The 18624-nt window shown below is 44.8% G+C and overlaps 1 protein-coding gene across 3 annotated transcripts in view; it reads left to right on the top strand.

Annotated features, from left to right (window-relative positions):
- LOC149352486 (sulfhydryl oxidase 1-like) overlaps positions 1-18624 on the top strand; it is a 116270-nt gene that overhangs the window by 33466 nt on the left and 64180 nt on the right. For all 3 annotated transcript variants that reach the window (XM_089581677.1, XM_089581676.1, XM_089581675.1), the window contains exons 9-10: positions 777-903; positions 4711-5061. In XM_089581677.1, the coding sequence (XP_089437803.1) occupies positions 777-903; positions 4711-5061 (478 nt within the window). The remainder of the gene's footprint in view (positions 1-776; positions 904-4710; positions 5062-18624) is intronic.

The following is an 18624-nucleotide window of genomic DNA, read 5'->3' as shown; positions in this document are numbered from 1 at the left end:
GTTACCACTGCCGGCCCACCAACAGCACCCTGTGGCCAAATGCCACTGTTCAGAGTAGGGGTGATGCCACTTTTTACGCTTGGGTGCATGGATGCAGTCTGTTGTGCCGTAATTGTAGAAGACAGCATTTTTGACGCAGTACACAAAAATGCTGCCTAGTGTTTAGTTATTGTTTCAGGTGGAGATTTAGAAACTCCTTGGGTGCACTGCTTGTCTGTATGATCAACCTCCATGAACTATAATAACTCCTTGAATAAGAGTCTTGACTGCACTGCTCTGAAATGGCATTGAGGCACCGCCAAGCAACAACAAGCAGTGGCCAATAATGATGACAGACTAAGATGGGAGGGAAAGTTTCACATGTTTAGTGTGCCATTAAAAGTCAGGACAGTGATGGATGGTATTGTGGCCACACAGTCCTTGCTGCAGTCAGCACTGCTGCACATGCCTGACCATTAAATTGTAGCCAGGGAATCTACAAGTTCACATGCTTCAGTGTTCTCTCTTGACTTTTCTCAAATAAAGTAGCATGCTTTGTACAATATACAGAACTTGTGCTTTACTGTTGTGGTTGACATGGCCACAAATGTGTGGCAGCACTGCTGGTATTGACAAAGTGTGGCTTCGTTAGCAGTCATATGCATGGAGTATCAGCTGTTGTATTAACTAGCATCCCTTCAGTATGCACTCAGCTTCATTTCAGCAAGTTGTCGGTATCCTGGGAGTTTTAATTAGGGGGAGTGCATTATGTCATGAGGAAGGAAATTTTGTTGCAGGCGGAACTTCCAGCTGTGGGGCCTTATGAGGCCTGTCGAGGCAGCCGGCCGGGTCTCCGTGGTTACCCCTGTGCTCTCTGGATGCTTTTTCACAGTCTGACTGTTAGTGCCTACCACACGTCTGGAGGTATGTCGCCTGCGCTATTCTTTATTTCTTCGTGCGAAATTAGCAAACAAAAATTCAGCAGCCATTCGGCAGATGTTGATAGCGTCTGTTATTGTCGTAGGAAAATACTAGCTTACAATGAGAATTTTAAGTCATTGTGCAACAGTATTAGTACATTATATGTTCACTTGTGCATGCATGCTTATATACTAACATGTTTATTGGTAAACTAAGTACTGACTGAATGCCTCTGGCTGCATTGACTAGAATTACAAGCACAGTTCTTAATTTTTCTGTGTCATAAAGGTAGGGTCTTTAGTGAAAGTAGACGTTAGGATTGATGGAAGTATTATATGAAGCGAGCCTTTAAATGTAGCCAAATCAGACTTTCTGTTAGTTTAAAAGCATCCATAGTAGTCAAAACTTTTTTTTGTTTGAAACATTTTAACGCAATAGCATGAAGGCTTCCATTCAGTGTAGAACGTAGAGATGCCAACAGCGTGCAAAAAAATGCGGATTGGTCAAAAAGGTAGTGACGTCGCATGTCGAGTAGCGAATTTGAAAAGTGATTAAAATGTCACGTAAACTGTGAATATAAGGCCACAACATCACAAAAATGTCAATATGACATGTACGAATGTAAAGTACAGTTGGCACCATTATAAAGTACATGGTGTGCGTGTGTTTTGCATATATGCTTTGGCGGCGCAGCCAACACTACGTACCAGTACAAACACAGCGAATGCACATGCAGATAAAAAAACTGGTATTTTGCGCAGCACTGTCACATGTTGTATAAGAAGACCTTGAGAAAGGTTTCAGGCGTGCTCCAGCTGATAGCTTGATCCCACAGACCTCACTGACACTCATTCTAAGAACGGCGTCAACATCCAAGCTTTGGGTTTACCATTTTAATTCGAACTTTTGGCTTACAGTAAAACCTCATTAAAATGTACCTCCTTAAACAGTAGCTTCATTTTACGAGTATTAAAGTCAAATCCCCTCCTCGGCTCCCATTGAACGTAATGCATTCTGTATCCTTATAAACCACACCAGCTTATCGCATATGTATCAGGTAACATGTACTTTTTCACCTTTGGTCGTGTGTGAGCGCATCGAAATCACAATGGTTGGGTTGTTCCCAAAGGCAGTGGAAAGTTGTACGGCCAATGGAAAATTGTAGCTAAGCGGAGCCACATTGGCAATGACTAGTGCCGTTTCTGGAGCTCTCTCTAATTGTGCAGTGCAGTGCAGTTGTGCAAGAACTAATTGTGCAGTGGCCCTTCAGCTGAGTGCATCGCGAGTTCGACGTTCGTGTCTTGCCAAAGCTGGGACAGAAACACCGGGTGCTCAGCTTAAGAGAAAAGTTGGAAGATCGTTCGTGCTATTGAACATGGCAAGAAGAAATAGGCTCTGGCACATCGGATAGATCCTTCCCTTAGGAATTCAAAGGGCACAGCGCTATATATTTCCGCATATAAGTCAACATTTTGTACAGAAAAGAATATTTGAAATTGGGGCGTCACCATATACGTGATGCCGGCCTATATACGAGGTATAACGTAGTTTCGCCCGAGCCGTGAGTAGTACGTGCCCCCATGCCAATGCCCATTCCCCCGGCAGGGTACATGGAGCTCCATGTGTAAAAAAAAAGTCATTAATTCATTGTAAATTGGTTCTGCTAAAAAAATGCTCGAATTGCGCGCTGTTTACCCGACTTGCTTGCTCTGGTGGTTACTTTACCAGACAAACAGTTGCAGAGCAAGCTTCAGGTAACCTCTGGCGCTTGCCGGAATCTGAAACTACCGAACCGTTGGCTCACGTGCCGAATATGAAACTACCGAACTGTTTACTATTAGGTTTGCCTCTAGTGAGCCTGGCTGCACAGGAGGGTGTCATTTTATCGCCTTTTATTTCCATTTGCCGATTGTATCATTGCGTGTTTATTGCTTTGAGCTGAGCATGCGCTGTCATGCCATCCTGTAGGGAGCTATGTAACGTGGGGTGGGGCAGGAGGGAATGCATTGACCTATATTTGGAGTCAACTTGAATTTTGGTACATACTGCACCTTGTGACCTTTTTAAGGGCTTTTTAGAGCGCAGCTCTTTGGCGTCCGTTCCTGGGTTTCGCGTCGTCGTCGGCGTTGTCGTCGGCCTCGTAACCAGCTCCGCCCCCCTTTCATCCCCCCAGTGCTAGCAGCGACCGACTGATACCGCTGGATGCCACTGACGCCGCTAGAGAGTCAAGATAACGTGACTGCATAGAACACCGTCGCCGCCATGCAGAAAGAGGAGGAAAGGGTCCCCCCCCCCTGTTCTTGTGTGGCGGATAGGGTGCTCTTCAGTTGCCGACGCGCCGGTTATTTCACGTAGGCCCCGGCACGTCGACGAATACGTGACCACCTTCCCACGGCTAGACCTGGTTCTTAGCGCTGCGGAAGCGAGGGTATCATATTGTTTGTGTCGGCATCGGCGGCGTTGTCCCTGAAACCAACTCCGCAGCTGGGGTTGACTCACTATCGAAAAGGTGAAACAGCTTATTTGCTGCGCTCAAATTTCGCATTAGGAAGTAACGTAATCGTCGGTAATTTTTTTAGGATGTGTTCGAGAAATTTGCGCTCCCCTTTTTTGAACCCTTAACTTTAAAAAACAAATGTGCAAGTTACGAGAGTAAATATAGTAAGTAAGTGATCTTATTCCATTTCAGTTAAGCTGTCCTACCGTTTAGCACATACTTTTTCTGAGCTCTGGCCAATTGCGGTTTAATGAGGTTTTACTGTAGTAAGTTGCTTCATAAAATAGGAGTGCTGACTAAATTAAGCCGTCTCCAGTGATGGTGTGGCATGCTAGGGGTTGGCATGCTAGGGGTTGGCTGCTAGGGGTTGGCTGCTAGGGGTTGGCATGCACTGACCAGATCATAAGTGCACTTGTGCACGCGTGATATCAAGCTTGTGTCATTGCTAGAAGTCTTCCTCACACCATAACAATGACTCAAGCTCGTTTGGCAGAAGTCCAAACTGAGTCTCTTTGTTGCAAATATTTGAAGAGGAAGGTGCGGAGTCTGTGGGACGCATGCGGCAACACTGAACCCATCAGTGGAGGAAAATACTGCGCATGCGCGGCAGAACCCTTCGTCACGAGGGGCACAGCCATGTTGGACTGCAAGAAACCTGTGCTATCTCGTGAAATGGTGACGACATGGTTGCGCTCCTGCTGCAGCATCATAACTCTGGCGAAGCAAAGCGGCTGCGCTCAACCCTGAATGATCCCTATGTCTGGTGGTCTGTTTGTTCATCCTGGCTTTCCCTAACTGAGTTCCTTCAATTGGAATGCATTTGAGGGTGCCTATGTCGCCACACAGGAGTGCAGTCAAACGCCAGTTTTTAAGTCTTGGGGGCTTTAAGGTTAAAAAAAAAAACTGAAGTGATATCGAAAATAACAACAGAAGTGGGCGTTTCTCAATATTCTCTGCAACTTTTGCACAGAAAAATCTGAACTAATATAAACAGTACAAAATATCACTCATTTTTCCGTGTTAAGCAAAAAGTTTACTTGGAGGCGTTTAAAAGATACGCAAACATGGCTAGGACAACTGCCCAAAACCCTGCACCATTCAAATCTTTGTGCAGCATGTTGTTATTTTTTAAACCCTGGCACAAGTTAGTTGAAACACTGTCAATATTCGCATTTGTATCTTATTTCTCAGTATCGGTCTCGCGCTACAAAACACGGGGAAGCTGCTCCAAATGGAATTTTCACCTGCTACTAACTAAGGCTGCTTAAAAAATCTCTTGGCCATTCCTACCACTGCTTATGTCTGTCTTGCAGGCTACCCTCTTGGGAGAAGCACATCTGGTGCAGATGTCCTCCAGGCCATCAGGGACTATGTGGCCTACTTCTTCTCTTGCCGCTACTGTGCTGCCCACTTTGGTGCCATGGCCAAGGATCTGGACTCCGAGGTCCACACGACACGGGATGCCGTCCTCTGGCTCTGGCAAGCGCATAACAGAGTCAACGCACGGTTGGCTGGGGACATCTCTGAGGATCCGCTGCACCCAAAGCAGCCCTTCCCTCCAGCCTCACTGTGCAGCGACTGCCGTGAGGGCACCCAGTGGAGTGAGGAGCGCTCACTCAGCTTTCTGCTGCACTTCTATTCACCTCGTGGCCTAGTGCCTGTCGGTAGGTCCACCTTGGTTCTGCTGCTTCTTGGGCTGCTTATGCTTGCCCTGGTGGCCACTGTCTGTGCCAGGCGCCGACTATGCCTGATGCTGTGGAAGGCACTGCACAGGTGGCACAGGCTGCCCACACGGTACTCATACGCTGCACGACTAGCCTGAAAACTAGTTGCATCCTTTAGCTATTTTTGATTCGATGACAGCTGGGCTGTCAAAAATTGTATGGCGCCCTGTTGCAAAGCATGCAGTGGTGGCATTTACTTTCTCGGGCAGATGTTCATGCTTAATGCACATACTTAAGAGAATTATTTATGGTTTATAAATGTAATTGACGAGAATGCATTCTAATGTAAGTCTGTGAGAGCCTACTGGCTAGACTTCCACACTGTGATATACTGCTCAAATACTTTTGCATACAAGATTTTCAGCTTCCCTAGTCTACTAGGATAGAATAGACCTGGAAAAAAATCATCTAAATCACTTTTTCTTTGGAATTGTTTCTGGCATGCTTTGCCAGCACATGTTGACTTTCAAGGAGCCCTAAACTGCTTCTTCCACTCTTTTCTTCTTTTGACCCTTGGCATCCTTTGTGGAGTGATCAGGAAGGTAGTAGGGGACATTCAAAATTCCGCTAGTGCGCTTTCCCGCATAAAAACGTTACCCAAGACAAGATTACTGACCATGCGTTTCCAGCTGAAACAGAGCAAGAAGGGCTAGTTTTTTTTTTATTCTTCCAAAATACGTTTTTTACATTCTATCCACACCCTTAGCGCCTGTCCTGTAGCCCTCGCAGTTTTTGTGTACAGAAGTTGGCCATCTTATCTTTGACAACATACTAGTTGTGTGGGAAAGTGCACTTGCGGAATTTTGAATATCCCCAATAGCATCTGTGAAGATAAAATTCCATCATGGGCTGTTTTATTTACCTGCAAGGAAACTTTTTATCAACGCGTGGCTTATAGTATTCTAGCTGTGCCAGGAGGAGAGAAAAAGCCTCAGATAAGGATTCAGCAGCTTTGATGAGATGTGGTTTGTACAGTCCTTTTAAGTTGGCCTACTGTAAACACTTGTGACCTGGGCCTGTATTCTCTGATTTGCAACAGAAAGCGCAGTCACACCACCCGTCCTCATTTTCCCTAGCTGTAGAAAGGCTGGATCTTGTTGCAGTTGCGTGAACTGCTGGTTAAAAAAAAAAAAAAGGGCATCTCGGAAACAGTAGTAGCATGTCCATATGAAAGCATCGTCATTATATAATGTGTTTGCAAATGTATTTGTTTAGAACTGAAAAGAGGCAATTTTGGGATGATTGCTTTAAGGCACTGCTGCTACTCAACTGCAGCGACATTGCACTACTACCTGGCTTTGATGTGCTAACAGGACAAGTGAGTGATGCGTAGGTGGCACGCCACCAAACTGTGAGTTACTGCAGCCACACCTGCAGTGCCACAGGCCATGCAGCAAGAAATGGAGTTGTCAAATTGAGTGTGTTCTTGTAGCAACTCGTGCATCTCCAAGGATGCGTTGTGATGCGACTAAGCACCACAGCCACTTCTGCCATTCGGTGCACACTTTTGGAAATCAGTCCTGGCAGGAATCAGGGTTCGAATATGGGCCCATGTCACCACCTTTTTTTATTATTCTCCAAACAAGGTATGTCTTCATGTTCAACAACATTACTGTGGCCTGCAGTTACAGCTGGAATCCGTAAGCTTTTTATGTGATACACTGATCAAGAGTAGCAGAGCATCATGTTACCTGTCATGTTTACTTTGCGTGCTCCTGCAGTGATTACCGCATCTGAAACATGGCTGTTGATGAAGTTACAGAACAGTTAACCTTCATTTATTCTCTTTAGTGTTTGTTTTGCTTTGAAACATCTTGAAGTAGGGTTGGAAATGCTAGCCTGCTCTTTTGCGATTCATTGATGCATTTATTTGATGAACTTTTCTTTTACATGGGGTCTTTGCAATGCAGTCGCCGACCGATTTTTTGGACTCGACGGGACCCGGAAAATAGTCTGAATAATCAGACAGTCCGAAAAATCCATTAACTTAAAAAAAAGAACACTTTTCTGCCAAAAGCTGGCTTTAAAAGTCGCAAAATTCGCCCGACCCCATGTTCTACTTGCAAGCGATATATTAGACTGTATCTGAGCCACAGTCATGCTTTCGTCATGTCTGCACATCACATCACGATAGCAGACAGTGCGACGCGGCCGCTAGTCTGCCGCGAACGAACGCACAAGCCACGCGAAGCAAGAACAGTCTGTTTGCATGGACAGTGATGCTCGCAAAGACCGAGAGGTAATCCACAGGAAGACGTAAGCACCTCGGAGTGCACCCCCCCCCCCCCCCCCCCATCCCTTCTCTTGCATCCGCTGCCCCGACCCGTGGGTCCGCGGGTGGTGTTGTCAAATCGTGGGAGATGCTGCAGCTGTCCCATTTTCAGTGCGCTCACACGCTCTTTTTAGGCCGTCTTGAACGAAAACAATGGAGAACCAATAGCCAAGCCTGTTCAAGCCAATCCGTCCGACTCACTCCCGTCATCACCTGCCATGGCATGCGCCGACTCTGTTTAAATCCAAAATGGCACCTTTCGTGTGAGCGGGGAATGGGTTGGTTGGTAGCGATGCCTGCTCGCGTCTATATTAGGCCACATACGTGAACTTTCGGGTGAAAACCAATCTCCACGGTGTTGTTGGCGTCTGTTTTAGTCCGAAAAATTTAACTTCTGGACTCCAGAGAGTCTGAAATATCGGTCGTGAAAATGTACAGGTTCCTATGAGGGGCTTGACGGTTCTCCAGCAAAGTCCGAAATGTCGTGCAAGTCCGATTTTTCGGTGCAAGTCCGATTTTTCGGACTCCGAAAAATCGGTCGGCTACTGTACTTCGGTCTGGTTAATCAGGTTTTTGAGTAGATGTGTTGTTTTCATTGTCAGAGGATAACAGATTAGATGTGATGTTTCTTTTGCGCTGCTTTTCCATGTAACATGCAGTGTTTTGAGCTTTCTTGCTGAAAAAGAGAAAGAAATGTCCACAAGTATAGGGCAGGAGTTCATCAGATGAGAAAGTCAGTATGAGTGCATTGACACCTGCAAGTTATAATTTACCCAGTATATGTATGAGCTATAATAATGCTCATGTAATAACCTACAATACAGGGCATATGAGAATTTTATGTATGTTCAGATTTAATATATTTTTTTTTTTTGCTGGATTTTCATAATTAGATTTTGTGCCATAGATACAGTAAAAGTTTGCGGCAAGCGCCTTGTGGTGAAACTGAAAGGAGGCATGCAGGAATGGATCTGCACTCAAAATTTCAGCTTCCGTGACTAGTTTGCTCATTTTTATTCCTCTCAATGTCTATCACTGACTTACTGCTGGCTAAACGTTTTGCAGTGAAGGAAGTTTGGGTGGTGTTTTGCGACACATCCCAATCTTTAATGAATATGTAGCACAGCAGACAAAACCTATGTTAGGTTGCACCAGGGTGCTGCTGTCGCACCCCCCCCCCCCCCCCCCCCACACACACACACACACACACCATATGTGTTTTTATAATTTTGAAAACGCAGTTATCCTTGGCGCTGTGTCCCAACAAATTTTGACTATTTTGACAACTTACACGCACTGAAGGGGTTGCTTTGCCTGCAAGCTTCTCGAAAGTGCATGTAGTATGTTGGCCCGATGTAGCCAAACAAAATTTGTTGCACCACAGCGCCGAGGGTAGTTGTGTTTTCGAAATCTTAAAAACTGATATGGATTTAACTTATGGTGAGCTACGGCCTCTCAGTAATTAAGGAACCTAACATTAATTGTTAAAAAGTTAACTTAAATATTCTTAGCTGTACTCCAATGTACTACACCGCTGACAATGTTATGCCGAAAAAAGCGCTCTTCTAACTCAAAAAGTATGTTTTTAAAAATTTAAAGTCTTGGGTGAAACATCCTGTATATCACGGGTCAGTGATTCGTTCCGCCATCAACCCTAAATCTGCCTTGTGCAGTAAAAGCCTGCTTGTAACCCTTTTTTTTTTTTGGTACAGGCTGCTAGTATCTGCCCAGCTCCATGAACTTCAAATGTTTATTAAGCTTGATTACCGACATCTTGACTGCAGTCTTGTTCTACGACATGCTGATTATTTAATTCGCTGCTCTGACTGCTCACATCACTTCGTGCAGTGTGCATTCCCTAACACATTCTCTGTCTTAGTATTTAGTTCAAAATGTTCAACCTACTTGATAGAAAGTTCTTGGGAATGACAGGGCCTTGAGCGCTTAAGACTTGCTGGGCCTCAGGTGTTCATTTCCGTTATTTACATTCACATCGAGAAGTCCCAAGTTTTCATTCAAATATTATGCTTGGTCTGTCACTGGTTGTCCTTTTAATGGGGACGATATGCCAGTTTAGCACAACTCAGGTTTATTTTCATAAAATAGAACCCTGTTATGACAACTTTGCAACTCTACAACTCTAGTGGAAGTTCTAGTTTCAATTGAACTCATGTTTTCATCTACACACAGTTTGTTGACGGGCTGATTGCTCTTTTGTTGTCTTATCGGAGTTTTGAAAGCTAAAATAAAGCTTTGTAATAACTCCACATTTAGTAAAACTTGGTACACTCAGAATTTTGCTCATTCTTAACTAGTTTATAACAGGGTTCTACTATATTTACTTTTATTTTTCGACCCTCTGCATTCTGTACTTGTAAAAAAATATTGAGAGTGGAATATGTCACGAGTCTTTAAGTGTGTTTTATAGCCATTTAACTATTAAAATGCCTGTGCAGAATTATTATGACTGTTAGCTCATAATAATTCTTTTTGAGTTATTCTAATTTGCTTTCTGCTATACTGTAGCTGAATAATGCAGTTAACAAAAATAAGGGAGTATTAGATATGCTGCAATTAAGGATGCACAAATAATTGAAATTTCGAATATAGATCAAATTTGTTTGTTATTCAGTGTATATTCAATTCGAGAAATTGATATTCAAGAATTTCTGAGTACTTATTAGAAAATTTCCGAGTATTTAGTAGTGATCGAATAACGCCCCTGCTTTCGTAAATTCGACGGGGCAGAACCACAGTGTCTGGAGAAATTATCCGAAGATTGGGTTTAAAGTGCTGGGAAAACAGTAGAAAGGCATCTTTTTTGTGTTCTTCTTCTTCGTTTGTCGCGTAAACCGATCACGTTCGAACGCTCGTAGGTTTGGACCTCATGCGTAATTCTGCAAGTGGGCTTTTGCACTCATCCCAGCATAGTGAATACAAGATGGCCAACCACCCACTTATAACAATTATAACGCAAAAGCACGCATTTTGTTTTTGTTTCATCCTTCCGTAATGTGCTGACATACTTAACACCTACACCCATGGCACTCGTCCTGTCCCCTTCACAACTCTTCTAACACGAGTTCCGCCATCTCGTTTTGATCTACTATGATTAGCGGAAAAGGCCACTTGTGAAATTTTGCTTGGGTGTCACAGGGCGGGCAAGGGGTCGTGAAAAAATCCCGCCTATTGCATGATGCATTGTAACCTATGCACCTTTGACGTGCGTGTAACGGCAGTCATGAAAACGATAGAAGGGCCGCAGTCGCTAGCCAAAAAATAGCCTAGCCGTTTAGTTTCTGTTTTTGAGCTTCACTGCCTGTCCACAACGGCTGCGGCGGCTATTGGCCTTGCACTCGCCAGCCATGCAAACCCAGCAGTTTCCACTTTCAGGCGCTGAATAAGCTGCGACAGACTTATCAGAAAGCACAAAGCCGAAGACTGATTGGCAGGGCTGACTGCTTTCAGTTTTTGTTTTGTCAGTCAGAACTAGAATACGCTGCTGGTGTAGTCCACAAGAAAAAATTATGTAACTTTAGAAAGCTATGTACCACTGCTTGTGTTCTTAATGAGCCTGGTACAGAACAGAAACTTTCCAGTAATGGACATACAGTAATCCCTCGTTATAACGAAATCGCTTTACTCGAAATATCGCTTTATTCGAAATTTCTTCCTGTCCCGACCCAAACGCATGCATCTTAAGCCGCATTACTCGAAGCGCACGAAGAGCTTGACCCGCTTAGAGCGAAGTGGCGAGCGGAGGCATCGCCGCCGCCAAGCGTAGGCATCACCGCCGTGGCGGCGACCCTTTGCACATGCAGTGTCAAATTAATACCGCCAACGAATTAGACTCATGCAGGCATAGAACAGGCCACAAAAGTACCAAACTCACGATCGATGACCTGCCTAGTAACGGGCACCAAGAAAGTGCCGAGTGTCCCCTGCTCAGCGGGGCCAAATTCCATGGTGCAGCGCGCCCGAACCGTTAATCTCGTTCGGAAGCGCATTCCTGGTGCTCCCCATGACACGAAAATAGTTTTCCTCGCGCTTTGCGATGCCAGAAAACCGCGGCGTCCTGGATGCGCAAAAGTGACCGGTCATGCTCGATTCGCGCCATTCGACTAGACGAACGGTCTAAATGCGTGGTAGGGTCACTGAATTTTGTTGTTACGGCGGGGACATGTGCGAAAAGCAAGCGCAATTCACCGCGGCGCGAAGTTGCGAACGGCGTCGCAGCGTTCGATCGCAGCTCGCCGCCTGTGTCCAACCAGCTCAACGACGGGCCGCCCGCGGCAAACGTGACGGGAAGCGGGAGCCAATGTGAGCACGGAGAGCAGCAGCGTCATAATGACGTAGGCGCGCTCCTTTGAGCCGGGCTGGCCTGCCCACGGCTGGTCTCGACGCGCGAGCGAGCGAGCACGCGTCGAGACCGGCCGTGGCCTGCCTGCCTTGATGCCGGCCACCGGCGTCTGAAAACGCGATAGTATTGTTTGTTCAAGCTCATAGCAAGCCCTGGGGGTAGAGGTGATGACTGCGATACAAGCAAATTTATGCGCTTCGCCTGCCGTCTGCTAGCTTCGTTGCTGGAGGCGTCGCAGAAATCTAACGTATCTTTTATTATGGGACCGGTTGACAGTAAAGGGGTGCCCAGTGTAGCGCCTTTATTTGAGTGCTGGCCAGTTCCGAAGCGCTAACAGCTGCGGCATTGATGCGAAACCGGCTAGGCTTAGCGGCGACCAGGGCAGTCAGGGAGCAGCACGCAGTTTATCACCCGGCGGTCCTGCAGGCGGCGTCGTTGCCGAAAGCTCCACTCTTTGCACAGGCATGCTCTCATTGCTCGAATCTAGGAGGCAGACTTTATGGTAGCATGGCTGCTTTGTATTTTTCTTGTGCGAACGTGAAGTAAGCCGAGCCTGCCGACCTGTTGATCAGCCTGGGATCCCGTCTGGATCACAAAAATGAGCTAAAGCTTGTTCTTGATATAGATAATAAACTCTGGTATAAGAAATTTGAAAACTGTATCATCTTTGAGGATCGCTGACCAATACTGAGTTGCTGGTAGAAGTAACAGTTGTGCTGCGAGCAAATTTTGTAGCGAAAGCTACATTGGCCACGAACTTGCGATTTCGCTGTGGCAGTGCTCCAAGGAGGCACAGAGACCGACCTTGAGCCGTTGCCTAGCAACCGCCGCAGCTGGCGGACGCCGCGCGGCGTCATCCGCCAGCTTCCTTGCAGTTGTGGCGCAATTAAATCTGGACTGTTCTAGCTTTTTTCGAGCGGTCGCTTATATCAAATTATCGCTTATAACGAATTTTTTCGCCGTCCCGCTGACTTCGTTATAACGAGGGATTACTGTATATTCAAAAATCTGCTGGAATATTGACAAGTTTTGCTTAGGTTTCTGCATTTAAACTCCTCACAATTAAAGTTACCTTGATAGCTGTCAAACTGCACACAATTTTCTATACTCCTTGTAAAAAGGGCATAAATAAAATGGAAAATGAGGAGAATGAAGCTTTTTTGTAACAGGGATGTGGTAGGAGCTGAGGATGCATGCCTGGACTTTGGCATTACTATTACAAGGCTCCGCTGACTCATTGGACAGCAAATAAAAGCCTCAGACTATGTATTGACATGGCTTCTGACTGTTGGCTTGCCTGGCAAAAATGTGTCATTGAAAATTCAATGCCTACCGATTTATTGTTGTGTATGAACACAAATGTGAAATAACATAGTGCTATCATGCCAGACAACGTAAACTGGCTATATGGCCACCAAAGAAAGGCTAAGCTGGTATAAAAGGGGTAAAAACCCTCACCCTATTCACATTCGATCGCTGTACAGCCATGTGCTCATGTTCCTTGATGTGGAGTGTGCATCCAGGAGGAAGCTCCAGACTGATATTCCCGGCTGCTTTTATCACATAATCTGGAACGTCGTCGTCCCCTTTTTTTCACAGCCTAGCACGACATGTACATGCCCACAACTTCCATGACACTTGAGACTGGTACGATGATAAAAAAGTTCTGTTGCCAACTTCTTTATTCTCAATTTATGGAGGTACTTCAGGCGTTCACAGTTTTCTCTTTTGAGGCTTGTGATAATGTGATCGTCAGAGATCACAGTTCTTTGCAAATTATAGCATCCATTTTCACACTTTATCACACAATACATTCTTACTTTTATGTGTACGTGATGGACATAGCATCTTGAGAAGATGCCGACCAGTCTCTGAGAGACATTACAGCACTGATGCTGAGATCCTGAATGGAACATCCTTTCTCTACAGCACTATCAAATGAGAGAATAGTCGTATCCATTTTTTGTAGCTTTAATGAAGTTATTTAGCAGGCTAAAAAAAGTATCCTTTCTCTACAGCACTATCAAATGAGAGAAAAGTCATATCCATTTTTCATAGCCTTAATAAAGTTATATAGCAGCCTGAAAAAAACATGCATTCCTTCTGGAACATATATTCCGGGATTGATAATGTCATAGAGTGCACAAAAAGTCTTATCTACAGAGCTCGGTTTTGGCACAAAGCAACTTGCATGGTAAATTATTTGGTAGGATACCAGGCTTTCCGAGCCATTCACAGTGCGTGTGGCCATTTGCTGACATAACCAAAGCATAAGAATTCCAGGAACATTGACATCCAGTCTTGTTAGATGTACTAGTTGCCTTTTGTGAGAGCATATGTGTTTCATCATAGGTTTGGGAGAATACTTTCAGCCAAAGGGAGGCATTCCACTTTCTACCCAGTTGACTTCTCTGAACATACTATTGGAATTGCTGCAGATAAATGATAAGCTTACTGCCGAATGGATGATTTGTCGAAAAGGTGGGAATTCTATATTTATTAATGGATTAGCATTATAAGGGTCTGTGCAAGTGGAAATGGTGATCGCCATCACGCGTGACCTTGTGATGTGATCACAACCTGCCCGCTGGATTGTGAGCAAACTGAGCTAGACGTTCAGAAATTACTTTAATTTTCAAGGTTTTGACCTAAGAAGAATTAGGATTCCTCAGCAGAGTTATTGTCGTTTTATATTCCTGCAACGTCTAGAAACAGCAACTAGCCAGATGCTATCAGGACTTAATTCAGCCATTTTACTTTCTGAGCATTAAAGGGTTAACCGTGTAACCCTGAAACTCATGGTTCTTCCTGTCTGTTTTCTTCTGGCTGTGTAACTCTTTTCCTTCAGAGCTGTTTCAATTTGCATCTTTAAGTGCTCAGTCCTTAGCACTTTTTTAATAGATGGCCTGTGTTCAGTGTAGCCTTGGTAAAGATGTAGTCACGGAACCTGCTACTTTCTTTAAGGAAGCCCTTCCCGTTAAGAGTTTCATTCCTTCAGCACCACGTGTGGTGAGTGCATTTCCTGATGTGTGTATACGTGCAAGAAACTGCTGCTTCATCAACAGCTCTTGTATTAATGACTTTTATGCAGTTTTCTGCAACACTAACTAAAGAAACTATGCTTAGTTGCACGGTGCCACTGCAGCAGTAAGAGCAGTGGAGTATATGACCAGAACTATGTGAACCCCGCCATGGTGGCTCAGTGGTTATGGCGCTCGGCTGCTGGCCCGAAAGACGCGGGTTCGATCCCGTTCGCGGCGGCCAAATTTCAATGGAGGCGAAATTCTAGAGGCCCGTGTATTGTGTGATGTCAGTGCACGTTAAAGAACCCCAGGTGGTCGAAATTTCCGGAGCCCTTCACTATGGCGTTCCTCATAGCCTGAGTCGCTTTGGGACGTTAAACCCCAATAAACCAGAAAAACCAAGCCAGAACTATGTGGTGGTAGTTGGAAGCTTTTGCTGAATCTCAGAGGGACATGATGCTGTCCAAATGATAAGGTGGCGGTGCAGGCTAAATCTAATTAAACTCTAGTTTATTGGAGAGTCAGGGGGCTGGCTGAGACAGTCAAGTTCACTACCTTTCTCGGTGTCTTCCAAGGGACAGTAGTCAGGCCAGCCATTGCTGCCCATCACAAGTGCAAGTCAGATGCTTAGTAATGTTTTTGGGGCCAGCCCTTAGCACTTTCACGATGGGTGTCTGCTGTCTCATATATTTTCAGTGGAGGTGTATTGAAAAAGAAATTGTGTCTGAGCAGGGATTCATACTGTGAGACATTTGGTTAAGGACGCAGGGCAGGCTAAAACCGAATGCTGAAACATTCCTGAACATATTCAGTGACTTGCGTGCTTTTGCACCCATTTAGTAGAGCCATAACAGCCTGGCTTCTGAAATCATGTGTTGAATGGGCATGCTAAATGCTCAAGAATGATGTGAAAAGCAAAACTTGGGATTTTGCTAAGCTCATCTGATTCTTCAACAGTAGTCAGGCAAAGCAGGAAAAGTACATGGTATTATTCATTGAACACTGGCACATTTCGCTCCAGTCTTTTCTTACCCCATGTGAGGTGCACAATTTCTTCTCTCCTGTGTGATTATTTGGAAAGTTTCCATTTTGCTTTTGCTTAGAGACTTGGAAAACATATGCAAGGTTGTGTGGGTCACTTATTTTCGAACGTTTACTACCGCCAGTGATGCCACTCATATGCTGTTTACGAAAGACTGTGGCACTTGATGTTTGCAAGAGCGAAGTGACAGACGAACCTTTTGCTCAAATACACTCACCTAAATCAGTTCTCTATGCCTGAAAATCAGTTTTCCAGCAGCTAGCACAGCCATATCTTCTCAAGAAGAGTTTCCACAGGCGAGCCTAAAATTCCCAGGAGTCATTTAACCACTTCATCTGGGAACATACAACCATTAATGCCTTTAATGCCTTTTTTTTCTAATGCACATCTCCGAGTTACCATCGTAGATGCAGTGCTCATATTTAGTGATGGCAGCCTAGCCGTAGTTAACAGCCTGTGACATTCCTGGTGATATCCTAAGGCATTTAGTATTTCCGGGGGTGCTGCATCGTCATAATGTTGCATTAGGTGGACCATTGTCCAACATACTTTACTCGGAGAGATGTACAGGAACACTGCTAGAAACGCCACATCCGTGAATGGTGTTTCAAGTCTATCTGCTTTCTTCGTGGCAAAAAATGGCACGTAGCCGAAGCGGCCATCGTGCAGATTCAGTATTGGTGGCGAACCAGCAAACCAAGAGCAAAGGCCAGCCGTTGGTGTTAGCTAGGTGGCTAGCAGCGCACGCGAAGCCTACATCAGACAAGGGAGGTGGTTATGAGTCAAGTTTGAAGAACTGCGCCCGTGCCCTCGCACTTTCACAAAATTCAAATGGCACAGAAACACATCTTATAAGAATACATAGCATTAAACGAGAAATATGAGAGTTATGTAGAATTTTATACAGATAGTTTGAAAATGGCAAATTACATACATACAGTAAAACCTCGTTATAATGCAGACGTAAAAAATCGTGAAATATTTAAATATAGCTGAAATTCGCAACATAAAATTTCGTCAGAAATGCATGTATGAGCAGAGCAGTTGAGTCAGTGAAGGGATGGTAACTCAGACGATGCTTACGAAAGAAGTGGGAGACGTTTTCTGAAGTTTAACCCTAATTCGAGCTGCCGCGGCGATTCCGGAGGCTGCAAAAAAATAAAACGAACTCCAGTTAGGTTGGCTTCCCCGCACGCCATTGCCAGTGTGCAATGGCAGCAGGTCAAGCACCAGCTAGTGTGGCTTCCCTGCATTACCATAGTTTGCTTACAAAAACAGCCTGTGATGGCGGCACCTGTATTTTGTTTTCTGGCCTTTTCTAGCTTACAAAAGCGCTTTTTCAGTGAAGGTGATGCCATCATTCAGGCCTCTTTCAAATTCTGCTCAATGGCTCTTAAAAGTTTTTCTTAATTTAAAGCTTTTCGTTACATATACCATCCATGTTTATTTGTGAGGAAATAAGAAATTTGAGGTAATAATCGTCACAGATAGTTGCTTTATTTCAGAGGGGTGGTTGTTTTGAGTCTGAACAGACACAGGTCATTTAAATAGCATTGCGCAAAAAAAAAAAGAAAGGTTGGGATGATTTATGACAACTGAAGTATACTAAATATTGTACGATAAGTTATGAATAATTGAGAAGTTGTAACAGTGCGCAATCTGTTACTGGTGGCTAAATGAGTGTCACAGTATGTAACAGTAGTTGTACTGTGTGCCTTGAAACAAATTTTTGAATTCTCTCTTTTGTTTTGTAGCGACTAGCTACAATGAAACCGCGCTACAACGAACACTGCTACAGCGAAATTTTCGCCACAACGAAGTATTTCCGATTCCCCATCGGTAAACCATACAGCACAGTGCAATTATTTTCCCTCACAACATACAATTCTCGAAGTGAGGTTCCACTTGAATTAAATTTTTCAGACTAAGCGCTCGATTTTCTTTTTTTTGTGCATCCACGCATGCCCGTACCTCATTAGCCTTCACCAAAAATGGCTGCCAAAGACAGTTAGCACTTTCATTAGCTCAGCCGTATGCATAAAGATGCAATTCGGCGCACTACCTGCCTGCGATGGTTTTGTCGACGACTAGTACTCTGCGATTGCGAACCGCGGCCGTTGGTGCGAGGCGGCTTTCAGCTTTTGTGCTCGCTTCACTGACAGAGACATAATGGAAATCAGTTCTTTGTTCATTTCAGTATGAAGCTATTCTGTCGACAGATACCGGGGAAAACATTTAACATTTTACGATAAGCAGTGGCTGGTTCCAAGGCGCTGTTTCTGCAGCGTCATTGTGGAGCATGTTAGGCCTAGCGACACTGAGTCAGCGGGGTGCAATGATCCGCTGTCGCCCAGCTTGCCGGTGGGCAGCACATCGTTGCAAGAAGCTTGATGATGGCTATGGTACTCTAGTCACGCTTTTGCGCTGCAGGAAAGTGTCGGGATAATGATTTATTTATTTTGTCCACCGGGTCCTGACCTACAGGCACTGCTCGTGAATGGTAGTGGGACGGTATGTTTGTACTGCGCGTCGTAAATCGTCTTTGAAGCTTCGGTGCAAACCCATTTCTGGCATGTCGTCTAAAGCATCGATTTAGAGGGGCATGCGCACGTGAGCGCACGCGTGATTAGTTCACGCTGAAATGCCTTCAGGCAGCACGGTCTCAGCATGGGTTCTCGCAGGATGAAAGCAGGGGCACTTTTATAACGGATGCAGAAAAAAATCTGTTTTGATAGAAAATGTAGTGGTGCATTAAACAGTCCACTGCGTGAGATTTCCGGAGTTCTAAGAAAATCGCACCACGGTG

The sequence above is a fragment of the Amblyomma mixtum genome, chromosome 3, assembly GCF_055824585.1.
Source record: "Amblyomma mixtum isolate Tamu chromosome 3, ASM5582458v1, whole genome shotgun sequence".
NCBI classification, from domain to species: Eukaryota; Metazoa; Arthropoda; class Arachnida; order Ixodida; family Ixodidae; genus Amblyomma; species Amblyomma mixtum.
This window is presented reverse-complemented; position numbering and strand designations above follow the sequence as displayed.